At 49.1% G+C, this 13,805-nt stretch overlaps 6 protein-coding genes across 8 annotated transcripts; 4 read left to right on the forward strand and 2 right to left on the reverse strand.

The window, feature by feature from the left end:
- Positions 1 to 369: 369 nt before the first annotated feature.
- PV06_02053 (uncharacterized protein) lies at positions 370 to 2,484 on the forward strand. Its single transcript, XM_016402698.1, has 2 exons — positions 370 to 894; positions 951 to 2,484. Exons 1-2 carry the CDS (start codon positions 527 to 529, stop codon positions 2,185 to 2,187), a joined length of 1,605 nt encoding a protein of 534 aa, XP_016266595.1. The 5' UTR covers positions 370 to 526; the 3' UTR covers positions 2,188 to 2,484.
- A 204-nt stretch (positions 2,485 to 2,688) lies between these two features.
- On the forward strand, positions 2,689 to 4,496 carry PV06_02054 (uncharacterized protein; the record flags this gene model as incomplete). Its single annotated transcript, XM_016402699.1, has 2 exons — positions 2,689 to 2,954; positions 3,023 to 4,496. 2 exons carry the CDS (start codon positions 2,689 to 2,691, stop codon positions 4,494 to 4,496), a joined length of 1,740 nt encoding a protein of 579 aa, XP_016266596.1.
- Positions 4,497 to 5,948: 1,452 nt separating this feature from the next.
- Positions 5,949 to 6,491, reverse strand: PV06_02055 (uncharacterized protein; the record flags this gene model as incomplete). Its single annotated transcript, XM_016402700.1, has 1 exon — positions 5,949 to 6,491. One exon carries the CDS (start codon positions 6,489 to 6,491, stop codon positions 5,949 to 5,951), a length of 543 nt encoding a protein of 180 aa, XP_016266597.1.
- A 776-nt stretch (positions 6,492 to 7,267) lies between these two features.
- PV06_02056 (uncharacterized protein) lies at positions 7,268 to 8,728 on the forward strand. The gene is made up of 3 exons (XM_016402701.1): positions 7,268 to 7,703; positions 7,758 to 7,991; positions 8,041 to 8,728. Exons 1-3 carry the CDS (start codon positions 7,433 to 7,435, stop codon positions 8,586 to 8,588), a joined length of 1,053 nt encoding a protein of 350 aa, XP_016266598.1. The 5' UTR covers positions 7,268 to 7,432; the 3' UTR covers positions 8,589 to 8,728.
- Positions 8,729 to 8,938: 210 nt separating this feature from the next.
- PV06_02057 lies at positions 8,939 to 12,544 on the forward strand. Of its 3 annotated transcripts, XM_016402702.1 has the most exons (3): positions 8,939 to 9,016; positions 9,061 to 12,148; positions 12,214 to 12,544. In XM_016402702.1, the coding sequence occupies exons 1-3, from the start codon at positions 8,987 to 8,989 to the stop codon at positions 12,387 to 12,389; spliced, it is 3,294 nt and encodes a 1,097-aa protein (XP_016266599.1). In that variant the 5' UTR covers positions 8,939 to 8,986; the 3' UTR covers positions 12,390 to 12,544. The 3 variants fall into 3 exon arrangements, with proteins under 3 accessions (XP_016266599.1, XP_016266601.1, XP_016266600.1); XM_016402704.1 differs by having other exon boundaries at positions 8,939 to 12,148; XM_016402703.1 differs by having other exon boundaries at positions 9,061 to 12,544.
- On the reverse strand, positions 12,534 to 13,753 carry PV06_02058 (uncharacterized protein). Its single transcript, XM_016402705.1, has one exon. It carries the CDS (start codon positions 13,660 to 13,662, stop codon positions 12,637 to 12,639), a length of 1,026 nt encoding a protein of 341 aa, XP_016266602.1. The 5' UTR covers positions 13,663 to 13,753; the 3' UTR covers positions 12,534 to 12,636.
- Between the last annotated feature and the right edge of the window lie 52 nt (positions 13,754 to 13,805).

The raw sequence follows: 13,805 nt of genomic DNA on the forward strand, positions 1-13,805 counted from the left end.
TTATAAGGAAAAAAATGTTTGAAGGCGTTGTCCAACCAATAACAATTCACCAATTTTGCACAAGGCTACGCACGACGAGGGAAAAAAATTAGCACACAGAACTGACTAACCGTGCCGCAACTCAACGGAGCCATCGGGCCGGGTCTCAATCGATGGAGGCAAATCATGGCTTTAAGAGTAGTCTAGACTTGTTCAATTTGGGAGGCTAGATCAATGCACGCCCTCCCTGCGGCGTCCATATGATACACTGGACACATTGAGGATTGTCATGATTTGAACCCTCGAAGTGGATCAAATATACGGCCAGAATCTTGGCAAGCAGGAAACCATTAATTGGTCAGGACCCAAATACCTCGATACCACATCAGTGATCTGGAGCGGCTATTATCTCATCCTACAGGATCAGTGAGTCACCGAGCTCTTCTCACCTTTGCGATGACGAGACAAGATCATATGGGCTGAGCAGAAGAGCTTGAAGCATTCCTCTCTGTAGTTCTGTCCCTCTTCCTCACACAAGAAGTCGAGAATGGAGAGCTTCGAATCTGACGCCTTCACCAACCGCGTTCAGGCCTTGATGAACCAACATCATGTGCCTGGAGTCTCGATCGCGTTGGTGCAGAATGATCAAATCGCAAGCCGAGGCTATGGCAGTGCATGCCTTGACCCGCCAATTCCATGCACGCCAGACACGCTGTTTGACATAGCGTCGTCCTCCAAATCATTGACAGCCGGATGTGTTGGCTTGCTCGTCGATGATGATGAACGATATCCTGAAATCCGCTGGGACACCATTCTATCGGAGCTTCTCCCAGAAGATTTCGTGATGCCCGGTGTTGGATATACTGAAGGTGTCACCATTGAGGACATCTTGAGCCATAGAAGCGGAATGCCTTCGTAAACAGGTCCACCGCCATTCCCTGTCAGTGCGATACCCTAACACATCATCACAGTCACGACAGCTCTTACATGGGTCCACGAGCGGTTTACCCTGACGACGCACGGTCTGTGACGAGAAATCTGCGAAACCTGCCGGTCGCTGCACCTATACGGTCAAAGTACATGTACTGCAATATGATGTACACGGTCGCATCGCATCTGGTTGAAGTGAAAAGCCGGCAAAGCTTTTCCGACTTTCTACAAGATCGCATATTTGAGCCGTTGAATATGCCGTCGACGAGCTTGCAGCCTTCAAGGGCACGAGGCAAGGGCCATGGTCCTCGTATCGCAATGGGGTATCAGTGGAACAAAACAAAATCTACATATACTGAGCATGAGAGTCCAGATTGCCCGGAAGGTCAAGGGGCAGGCTCGATCATCACCAGTACCAATGATTTCATCAAATGGGTAAAAGCCCTCATCGACCACGAAACGCCAATCACTCCCCGTTTGTACCAAGGTCTTGTTAGATTGCGTACCTTTACGAATCCGGGCATGCAAAGACTCAAAAAGCATACATCTCCCAAAGCCTACGCCGCAGGGCTCGAAGTGTACTTTTATCGCGGCGCTATGGTAATAGGTCACGAAGGATGCATTGATGGCTTTGCGAGTCGTTTCTTCTTTTTGCCTGATTTCAGGTTCGGCGCTGTTATACTTACCAATTCGGACGACGGCACAGGACTGACCACCATCTTGGCTCGAGAACTAATTGATAGCCTACTAGGCTTTGGCGGCAGTAATCTTCCTGGCACGTCACGGCTTCCGACACGAAGCAAACCAAAGAAGACCCAAAAGCCAAAATCCGCTACCACAACCGAGACTTTAACCACAACGGACGGTACCAACCAGATTGAGAATGACTCAGAGAGCGATCATGTAAGCGATACTACCACTCAAGATATGTCCAACCCTGATCCTGCATCGACACCCAAACCCTCCGAGTCACCGATGGAGCAGCTTCATGCCCTCAGGGGCGAATACACCAACCCGGGCTATCACACCTTTGTCGTGCAGGTAAAAGACAGTAAAGTCTTTATCGACGCTTCCGATCGCTCGACTGGGTTCTTTCTCACCTTTGATCATATTAGGGATCAAACAGAGTATGTCGCTCACTTCCACCCGTCCTTGGATGAGGATAGCTTCGAGGATATACGAGCTGAATTCGTTTGGGAGAATGGTAGAGCCGTGAGAATGGGGCTTCACATGGAGCCTGTATTAAAAGAGCTGATCTGGTTCGAACGAGTGGATTAAAGGCATGAGCCTTTTGATACGGGGAGAAGAATGCGCATCTATTTCGTCCAAGCATGTACCCAGAAAGACAACAGACCACGTTTGCACCAATGCTAAAATATCTGAAGCGCTTTCCAATTTTCTCTTGAAGTTTAAGATGGCTTTGAAGATCCTCATCACTACGCTGAGTAATCACATCTGGACAAGGCTATCCCACTGCGACCTACCCCTGCAAGCGCAAACTACTTTATCATTTCTCTCCAATTGGCAGTCATTTTCCCTTATCGACCAAGCTGCAGGATCGATGCATCATCGTCGTCTTGAACACGGCCGGCCTTGTCCGTGCTAGAGATTCTCGGATAAGTGCACAAGTGCTGGGAGTGTGTGCGACGATCCTATGGAGAGTGTGGTCTTGGTCGTACAAGCATCTCTCTGATCGTTCCCTCGAGCTATCACCACACTTCCCTGGGATCACATAGATGTACAGCCCCCTCACCACCATAACTCAGCACATGCGGCATGATGGTACATCTACGACTCATTCTGGTTCTTCATATTGTTTTTGATGTCGTCCACGCCTTTGGGGGTCTTTCAACTGCTGATGTTTTCCCGCTATTGCAAGATGCGAATACTACGGAGCTCTTTCCCATGCCACAATGTGGGGCGTTTCAGCTTCAAGAGGCAACAATTGACCAGATGCAGTCTGCCATGAGCAATGGTTCAGTCACATCAACTCAGCTGGTACTTTGTTACTTGGAAAGAGCCTACCAGACTCAGAATTATCTAAGGTATGGACAAAAAGCAAATCAGCAGGTCCAAATGACCCCCGCCGACTGACTGACGACGGTACGATCAGTTCCATACTGGAATTCAATCCTGATGTACTATCCATCGCCCAAGCTCGGGATCACGAGCGAAGGCAGGGCAAAGTCAGGGGTCCACTCCATGGTATCCCGTTCATCGTCAAGGACAACATTGCCACGAAAGACAAACTGGAGACTACAGCTGGTAGCTGGGCTCTGATCGGGAGCATCGTCCCCCGCGACGCTCACGTTATCTCTAAACTCCGCGACGCCGGTGCTGTCCTGTTTGGAAAAGCCTCCCTCAGCGAATGGGCCGACATGCGCAGTAACAACTATTCGGAGGGATACTCTGCACGTGGCGGCCAGTGTCGGAGCGCATACAACCTCACCACAAACCCAGGCGGAAGTAGCTCAGGAAGTGCCGTCGCCGTTGCCGCGAACGTCGTCGCATTTGCCCTCGGGACCGAAACGGACGGCAGCGTCATCAACCCTGCCGAGCGCAATGCTATTGTGGGCATCAAGCCTACCGTGGGTCTAACTTCTCGAGCCGGTGTCATTCCCGAGTCTGAACATCAAGACACGGTGGGCACCTTTGGTAAAACTGTCCGCGATGCCGTGTATGCACTCGACGCCATCCATGGAGTCGATCCCTCGGACAACTATACATCCGCCCAGCAGGTTCCGGGTGGTGGATATGTACAGTTCATGACGACCAAAGATGCCCTCGCCAATGCCACCTTCGGCCTACCCTGGCAAAGCTTCTGGGTTTATGCGGACGAAGAACAACAGAATCAGCTGCTCGAGCTGCTCGAGTTGATCCGCTCGGCAGGCGCAACCATCATCAACAATACCGAGATCACCGACTACGAAACCATCGTATCTCCAGACGGCTGGAACTGGGATTATGGCGGGACCCGCGGGTATCCCAACGAGTCTGAGTACACCGTTGTCAAGGTCGACTTTTACAACAATATCAACAAGTACTTGTCTGAACTATCCAACACAAACGTGAGAACCATCGAGGACTTGGTGGCTTACAATTACGACAACGACGGTACCGAAGGTGGTAACCCGTGGCCACTGGGCACACCGGCGTTTTACTCTGGACAAGACGGGTTTTTGGCATCGTTGGACTCGAAGGGAGTCATGGACTCGACTTATTTCCAGGCCCTTGGGTTCTCACAGACGTCGACTCGTGACGGGATTGATGATGCGCTGAGGGAGAAGGGACGACAGAAGAACCAGAGGTTGAACGGTTTGCTTGTTCCACCTGACGTAGGTCAGACTTACCAGGTCGCGGCCCAGGCAGGGTACCCCATGATCACGCTCCCCGCGGGTGTGAGGAGCGTGAGTGGCATGCCTTTTGGGCTGGCGATCATGCAAACGGCGTGGCGAGAGGACGAGTTGATTCGTTGGGCGAGCGCCATTGAGGATTTGCAAGTGACGAGTGGAACGAAGAGGAAGAGGACCCTACCGACATGGAGAGGTTGGTTGGAAAGGAACATTCCTGTCGTTTCCGATTTTTAGACCTACCTACGGAAAACCCAGTTTGGAAAAAGTATCTCAGGATGGTAGTAGTACATACCGAGTGGTGTCTACCTCAGGTAAGGGTCATTCTGTTTTGTTCTGCTCATCAGAGCCCTTCGTCCTTAACTCCATGTCCGACGCTTAGAGCCGAACGACTTGTCAAGAAGAGAAAAAAAGGAAGACGGTTCTTGTTAGACACAAAGGTGATTTGCCCTTCTTGAACCCGATTTACTCTGAGTAGCAACGGAGAGCAAGGAGTATGGAGTAGGGACCCATGTCAAAGAGCAGTTGAACTTGTTCTACCCATAGCAACATTCGGCCCGAACGTGCATATGAATCTACTGTGATATCCAATCACATCACTACACTCGTCACTCATGGTTGAAAATATTACCTCTTTGTGATTGTCCCGACGGGCCGAATGGAACATTTTAGTCTACACCATCATCCATGTCCCTGAATGCTTCAACACTCCATCCATACATTCACTCATTCTCCCCCCCCCCTCTCTCTCTCTCTTCTCCTTCCCTTCTCTCGCTGTGTTTGTGACTTGGACGAAAGAGAAAGAGACCGGAGATAAACACCTTGGTCATAACGGACATAAGATTGATCCCATGTCTGAAATGCATATGCACGAGCATCGGACTTTGGAGGAGGGGAGATTCCAGTCCCGAAGAAGACCTGGAGCTCATTTACGAAACTTAAGTGGTAGGTGGTGGTGGTGGTATATATATGTAGGGGTAGTTTTGCTTTCTGGGACGCTTCTCTCCTTCTCTCCTTCCCTGACCACCATTACCCAAACAAGCACACGAGATATAACAGCTCAAAAGAGGGAAAATCAAAATGGCCGGCTCAGCCCTCCCATACAATATCCCATCTCTGACCACAAGAGAGTCCGTCGTCGATGCCCTCTACCGCGCCATTCAGGGACTCGACACCAACGACCGCGCACTCTTTCAGTCGGCCGTGACGGACGACATGACCATGGAGATCCCCTTTGTCGGGAGCATCTCGGGTCCAGGTATCGACAAGATGTTTGAGGGGGTGGGGCCCATGGACACCACTCACGCCATCAGCAACGTGAGGGTTCATGTCGAAGAAGACTCCAAAACGGCCACCGTGACGGCCTACGCGGTCGCCCAACACTTCAAGGCCGGCGAGGGCTCGGATCCGACTTCTCCCAATCTCTTGGCCGGGGCCATGTATACGCTCGCTCTGGTCAAAGACGACAGCCAAGATCTGTGGAAGGTGAAGAAGTGGGTGGCCGAAATCAAATGGAGACAAGGGGATCCGTCAATCATGACTTGGCGGGATTGAAATTAAAAAAAAACCGGATCTCAGGATATATCGGTGTATGTGTCCAAGGTGTTCGAAAGGTCAGATAAGCATATCGGTCCAGCCTACACAACAACAGACCATCTTGACAGGTAGAATGCAATGTTTTTGGATCCTTCAATTTATAATTTTCGCAACATCCTTGACAAAAGGCAATGTTTTCGAATTCTTTGAATTGAGAAACCCCACGCCATGCTTGTAGACGCTGGAGTGAGAGTAGACAGATGTATGGACTAGGTATGCTAGGATCCCAATGTTGACGGGTAAGAAGGCGTCCAAGTGAATATTAGACCAATTCAAAGCACGGCCTTCGTTGTAGCCGTGAGCCCCTTTGATAACTCCACTATACATACCGAGTCTGGTGATACATGGAGACGATGTCAGTAATCGATTGCTGCAATAGTTGGCTAGCTTGATTGTTATCAAAAAAACCAGTAAAGATGCTCTTGAATAGAGGTGACCGTCATATCTGTCGTTGCGGACGCTGGGGAGATAGAGTCGGGTTCCATTCTTGCCATAAAATGATGTTGTTTCAGACAAGGCAATCCAGAGAAATGTTTCAGTCAGTGACGGGAAACCCTTGATACCAGCTTCGTGCCGAAGAGTAGTCCAGAAGCCTGTTTGACCGACTTGATGCCCTGACGCTGGGAATTCTTGCATTGCATGGCGTGTATGTAGTCTCCCTGATCAGTCAACCTTGAGTTTGATAGAGGTTGCATCGTCTAATTTTGAGGCCGGTGAAATCTCTACCACATACCTCGATATGAATTTGGCTTTCCGACTCTTACAGATTTCTTTTCTTGTCATCCTCCTTTGATCGACTCCCAAATCCATAGGCAAGACCACCTCCAATAAGATTGGCCAGGCATAAACCCATCGTCGCTCCTCTAATTATACCTCGAGTGCCAAACTTATTGAAGAGTCCAACACGTCTTCGGCTTGCAAGCACCAAGTATGAGCCACTCAAAGCAGCTGTCGTGCCAGCGCTGTCAATTTTATATCCTTGAAGATTGAGGTACGTAGAAAAGAGGAGCATAGGCGGGAACAACATAGGGAGTGGCTGAAAAGGTCGGGCATGTTGAGCAAAGATGAAAGTAGCGAGTAGAGCAGGAGGAACAGGGTTCTCTATCAGGAGTGTAAGTAGATATTCTGGAAGCAGTCAACGGATGCAAAGTGCATAGCGCTGTAGAGACTTACCTCCCCATTTCTTCGCTGTTTGAAGAAATGACTGCTTGACTTCTTCTTGCTTTTGAGGATCGGCCATGTTGATCAGAGGTCTTTGTTATGATGGAGGAGGATTCTAAACGAAGACCAAATACAGAACTGTAGCTTTGTTGCGGAAACTGCGTCATGGTGTTTTAGAAATACGTCCCTTAGTGAACGGCAGAGCGCGAAATGATGCGGGCAGTTCGACTTGCAACCCACTAGCGGCCGTCGCCAAATACACCTTCATCGACCTTGAGACCACCTTTGCCAAAAGATTTCCTTCAACGACACTGCTACTAGAGATATCGAGGCGATCATCCCGAGACGTTAAATTCGGTCGCAGCTCAAAACCCATCCGTCTCGATTCGCCCATCGCCGAAAAGACTGACTGCGGTATGTCCGCCTCGGCCTCTGGCTCTGATGCCAGGGCGAACGGCTCAGCCACCTCACGAGATCATAACCAAGGCAACCAAGACCGAAAATATACACCTCAGCAGAAAGCCGAAGTCATTCGAATACGGAGATGTAGTCCTACCGCTTTCTACGAGATCCTCTCCGTCGAGAAGACAGCAAGTGACGGAGAAATTAAAAAGGCCTACAGAAAAATAAGTCTTTTGACGCACCCGGATAAAAATGGATATGATGGAGCCGACGAGGCTTTCAAGAGTCAGTACACGTCTTAAGTCTACAGTAACCGAGAGTTGGTGTTAACGGCAGCAGTGGTATCGAGAGCCTTCCAGATATTGTCCGATGCAGAGAAGAAAACGAAATATGACCAATTTGGGGGTGACCCAGATAGTCGCTTTTCAAGCGGTGGTGCTGCGAGCGGTGCCAGTCCCTTCAGCGGGTTTGCGCGTTCCTCAGGCAGAGGGCCTATGTACGAGGATGAAATATCGCCTGAGGAACTCTTCAATAGGTTCTTTGGTGGAGGGATGAATGGCGGCTTTGGCTTCGGTATGTCCCATTACAACCCTTGCAGACAAGTAGCTCACCCACTATCTAGCACCTGGCGGTTTTGGAGGACCGCAATTTGTCTTCAACATGGGCGGCGGCCCCGGTTTCACAGTGCACCGCATGGGTGGTGGCACACCGCGACGAAGACCGAGAGATGCAAATGCGGGCCCTCCGCCTAGCGGTTTGTCTGCACTGACACAGCTCCTGCCGCTGTTACTGTTGTTCATATTACCTTTACTTTCTTCATTCTTCTCTGGGTCCGGCGACACTGGACCACAAGTTCGATTTGACTCACCAGTTCCACCACATACAATGCGCCGGGTTACGCCACAGTACAAGATCGACTATTTTGTTAACCCTGCTCAAGTTGATGGATACACGTCGAGGCAGTTTAGCAATTTGGATCGGCAAGCTGAGGTGGATTATATATCAAGTCTCAAATATCAGTGCGAGAATGAGGTTCATCGGAAGCGACATGAGATTAACGAGGCAACTGGATTTTTCTTTACCGATGAAAACAGACTGAGGAGGGCTCGGGACATGCCTATGCCTGGTTGTCGACGCTTAGATGAATTGAAGATTACGCGGCAGTATTAAAGGTGGTCGTTGACATCGGGGGTTTAGATCGCATTATTGTTGGGAGTTGGCGGCGCAACAATTCAATCGAGATGCGAGACTCTCAGTCAGTTTGCATAGCGTGTACAATGACCTTTATCCTGCATATACTTGAACAAAATCATACTCCGTATTCAGTACAAGTAAGTGAGGCTCACTGGGACACAAGGCTGCAAGGCTGTGCGATAGAGCCATTCGGCCAATGAATTGAGTAGCTAGGCACCTTCTATGGACGTCACCGGGCTTCGATAGGCGGCATCAGGCTGCGGCTGGAAATATACTACGAATACTGGTCGTATCTCCGACTTCATTACCCCAAGATCCTTCTTCCGCCTCTACAAACCACCTCCGCCACATTTGTCATCTATCCTATCACAATAATGTCGGACCTTCCGCTGGACTCGGACAAGGTGTGTAAGGTGTGTTGGTTTAAGGAAGTTCTGACAGATTCCAGATCCGCAATAAGAGACTTGCAAAATTGCAGCAATCACAGCAGCAGCCGCAGTCATCAGAAGAAGCAGCCTCACATCAAGATGGAACGCAGTCAGTGCCATCACCACAACCCTCCACACCTCAGAATGTTTCGCCGCAGCCTGGCACGCCCACAGAAAAGCCCACGTCCTCCGTCAGCGCATCAAGTGCTCCGTCACCTGCGCCCTCCACCCGAATAACCATAACGCCCGCGAACGTCACACCGCAGAAGCGGGAGATGGATGGGATAGAGAGACCAGGCTCCAGACAGACCGCTAGGCCGAATGAGACTATCGAACAGTGGGAAGATCGTACACTGCGCAGTATTTTCCGTCTGAGCCTTGATCCCCAACAAGCAAAGGACATCCACGGCCAGACGCTTCACCCCCTGCCACAACTACGAGAAGAGCTACAGGCTGATGACAAGGCTTTGTTATTAAACATTGATCTGCTTGAGCAAGCGATCATGGAGGCTGGAAGTAACCCTGGGAAGGTAACGCCCCACGACTGGCTCTTTGGCTGCTGGAAGAGAATCACCCGACTGGGCAAAGGAGTCAAGGATAAAACCTCCGAGAATCAAAAGTGGTCCATTATTCAGGAGGCTCAGAGATTATGTATGAGCTGGTGTATCCTCTCTGTTACTACTCCAGAAGTCTTCGGGACGGAATACGATGGTGATGCCGCATTGGCTGATCATCTCCTCGCTGATCCGGACGAAGATCGGGGAGTATGTCACGATTTCCTGGCCGAAGTTGTCACCCGATTCGATGACGATGAGACAATTAAGGAAACCTTCGTGCGAGCCGTCGAGCAACTGAGCCGGAGACTTGCAAAGATGACGATGGATAGCGACTATCGACGTTACACTGCAATGATGCGCCATCTGATTAGGTACAAGCCTGTGGCCATTGCCATTACACAGTCACCCATGTTCGTCGACAAGTCAGTGCCAGCTGCGCAATTAGAGGTTGCAACCTTACTTGGACCATATTTCCAGATATCTCCCCTCCAAGCCGACGTCACTAAACAATACTTTACGGGGCCACGGACGATGGATCCAAACAGAATTAGAAATGCACAGCAATCATTGCAGATGGCTCTCAGGTCACACCAGTCTGAGCTGTTTGACATTATCAACATCTTGGTTCGTTGTTCACCTGAGGCAAGAGAACAAGTCCTTGATTGGTTCGCTCTCATCGTTAATTCGAACCATAAGCGAAGAGCTATGCGGGTCGACAAGGCAACAGTGTCAAGTGACGGTTTCATGATCAATGTTAATACGTGTCTGGACCAACTTTGTGAACCTTTCATGGACGCACAATTTTCTAAGTTGGACCGTGTGGATATCGATTACTTGAGGCGACATCCTCGAGTTGATATCAAAGACGAAACCAAGGTCAATGCGGATCAGGACGAGTCGGATGCTTTCTACGAAGAGCAGCTTGAAGGCGACAACAACTTCATTTCAGAATTGTTCTTCCTGACTGTTGCTGCTCATCACTACGGGTCTGAGGCGGCTCGAAACATGCTAAAGGATATGGATCGCGACCTCAAGCACATGGCCAAACAAATCGAGCAGTTTGAAACCGAAAGACACAAATATGTCAACAACCCTCCACAATTGACCATGTTCGAAAATGCCCTCAAAAAATACAAGGATCAGCACGATAGGGGGTTGGCTTACAAATATTCTGTCCAGGGTGTCTTGCTGGACGAACACGCCCAGACACGTTCAATGCAGTTTATGCGATTCGTGACAGTCTGGCTCCTTCGACAAGTGTCTAGCCATCGACAATATCCCAAAGAGAAGCTCACTCTTCCATTGTCTACTACAGAGCCCGATCATTTCAAGAATTTACCAGAGTATTTCCTGGATATCATCAGCGGCAATTTCGGATTCATCATGTATAATATGCCGCAAGTCATTTCGTCCACACAGTCTGATGAGCTCATCATGTTATGTATCACATTTCTGCGGAATTCGGAGTACATTCGGAACCCTTACTTGAAAGCTTCGTTGGTAACGATCCTCTTTCGAGGCACGTGGTCCTGGCGTCAGGGCGGCCGGGGCATACTAGCGGACCAGTACAACAGTTTGCCTTTTGCCACAGAGCATCTCCTGCATTCTTTGATGAAGTTTTTCATTGAGGCCGAGTTCATGGGCGGTCATGGGCAGTTCTTCGACAAATTCAACGTTCGATTCGAGATTTTTCAAATCATCAAGTGTATCTGGCCCAACACAGTCTACCGGGACAATCTCTACCGTGAAGCAAAAGTTAACATGGAGTTTTTTGTGAGGTTTGTCAATCTCTTGCTGAACGATGTCACTTTTGTGCTGGATGAATCCTTTACATCCTTCCATACAATCTATGACTTATCCAAGGAACTGGCTCTTGCTGGTACAAATTTGGATCAACAGCAGCGGCAAGAAAAGGAGGAGGCGTTAGAACAGGCTAAAGGAAAAGCCAAATCGTACATGCAGTTGACGAACGAAACGGTCGACATGTTGAAGTTGTTCACCGAGGCTCTTGCCGATGCTTTTACAATGCCGGAAATTGTACAGCGACTGGCAGACATGCTGGACTACAACCTTGACGCAATGGTTGGCCCTAAGAGTACATCGCTCAAAGTCGACAATCTGCAAGAGTATAACTTCAATCCGAAAGCTCTCCTCAGTGAGATCGTTGATGTCTATCTCAACCTCGGCGAGAGAGAGAATTTTATTCTGGCTGTGGCCCGTGATGGTCGCTCATACAAGCCGGGAAATTTCGCTGCCGCAGGCAATATCTTGAAAAAGTTCGTCCTCAAGGCGCCGGAGGAACTCAATAAGTGGGCTCGATTGATTGAAAAAATCAAGAAAGCCAAGGAGGAAGACGAGGCAGCTGATGCCGATCTCGGAGACATTCCAGACGAGTATCTTGATCCTTTGATGTATACCCTGATGGAAGACCCGGTACGATTGCCAGTCAGCAAAATTGTGATTGATCGCAGTACAATTCGCAGTCATTTGTTGAGCGACCCACACGACCCCTTCAATCGAGTCCCCCTGAAGATTGAGGACGTTATTCCTGGTAAGTTCTCACACACACGACTTTGCTCCTACGTTGCCAGCATATGTCACTGACCTGGTCATTAGCTACCGACATCAAAGAACAAATTGACAAGTTCAAGCAGGAACGCATTGGGGGAAAGAGACGAGATTTCGTAGAGACAGTCAAGACAGAAGCTGGGGGAAATGCGGATGGTGAAGCTGCTAATACACCTGCTAACCCAGAAAATACTGGTGGTGAGCCCATGGCTCTCGACCCATGATCGAACTGGCTCAGCGCGAGGGCGATAATCTGCGCTCTGACAGACTTGGGAGTTGCGGATCGCAACGAAAGATAAAAAGGGTTCGGCTCCCGTTATCACGAGGAATGATCATAAAACACAGTCATAGAGAAAGAAGACTCACACTTTCAATTCTATCCGGAGCATCGCTCATTCCTTTTTCTCTGCAATAGTAGCCCGTATATGTATTATTCATACACGCTATATGTGTTTTTCATGGCGCAAATCGTTATTTCAAAGCGTCTACCCTCTTTCTCAGTTGTTGAATATGATACGGTGTTGTTTTACAGCATCCACCGACAACGATTCCTTTCCATGCTCCCCTCTGTGTGACCTCTTGGATGATATCAGCCATCTGAAGGTCCCAAGGTTTTTGGTCGCTGTTATCTCCGACCCATTGTTGTAGTTTTGTATCGTAGACTTGATTGCCAGCACCGTCCGGATAAAGTACCAACCTAGGTAGATCGAGTGATGATCGTTTTGAAGTGTTTTCGAATGCATTGATGAGTTTACTGATCTTGTGGATTTTTGTACAGTTGATTCCAATGGCCCAAGGTTGGTGGTGGTGTCGAGCTCCTCCTTTCGGTGGTAGAAGAAGGCTTTCGATCAGCTCGTCTATTGTTGTTCCATCGGGCAGACATCGATCATCATTCGGAAAAACACAAGATATCCAATATGGCTTGTTTGCTGTCGTTTGCATGACATTGACAACGGCTCTGACTTCATCGATTCGCGGCAAGGTCTCAAAGGCAACGAGGTCGATTTCTTGCCACGCCTTTTGGTTGTCCTGAAAGGTCGAAATTCGATCCATGTGAAATTTGAACAAGTCGTCCCCGTTCATGGGTCCATATGCACCGCTGTACTCTGTACTTGGGATCATCGTTGCACCATAAGCCCCGAGACTCAACGCGACAAGGCCTGGTCGTCCAACAAAGGCTTCCCGAGCGAGATCGACTGCTGAGAGCATATATTTCCTTGCTTCTTCAAGACCAATGCTGTCGTCGTCTTTATTGGACATTTTGGTGTTTTCGAATCCATCAAAACTAGATTGATAAGTTGCGGTAAGAATGATATCAGCTCCGGCGCTGGCAAAGTCTTGCTGAACTTTTCGTAATGTTGAAGTATTTTCAATGAGAAGATGGGATGACCATAACGGGGTTTTGAACGAGAACTTGATCCCATGTTCGTCCTCTAACGTTGTCCCTAGACCTCCGTCGAGGACGAGGATAGGTTTATCAAGGAGTTCCTTAGCCATGATTGAAGGTCAAGGCCAAGTACCTAGGTAGACAATCCCTGGCCCTGAAGGAACCAAAAATTTTCCTAGAACGAGGCTGAGGAACCCGGCGCTTTGTTAAACGACAACGGGAGATCAACGAAGCTTGACGATAAGCTTAAAAT

Source organism: Exophiala oligosperma (genome assembly GCF_000835515.1).
Source record: "Exophiala oligosperma strain CBS 72588 unplaced genomic scaffold supercont1.2, whole genome shotgun sequence".
NCBI lineage: Eukaryota > Fungi > Ascomycota > Eurotiomycetes > Chaetothyriales > Herpotrichiellaceae > Exophiala > Exophiala oligosperma.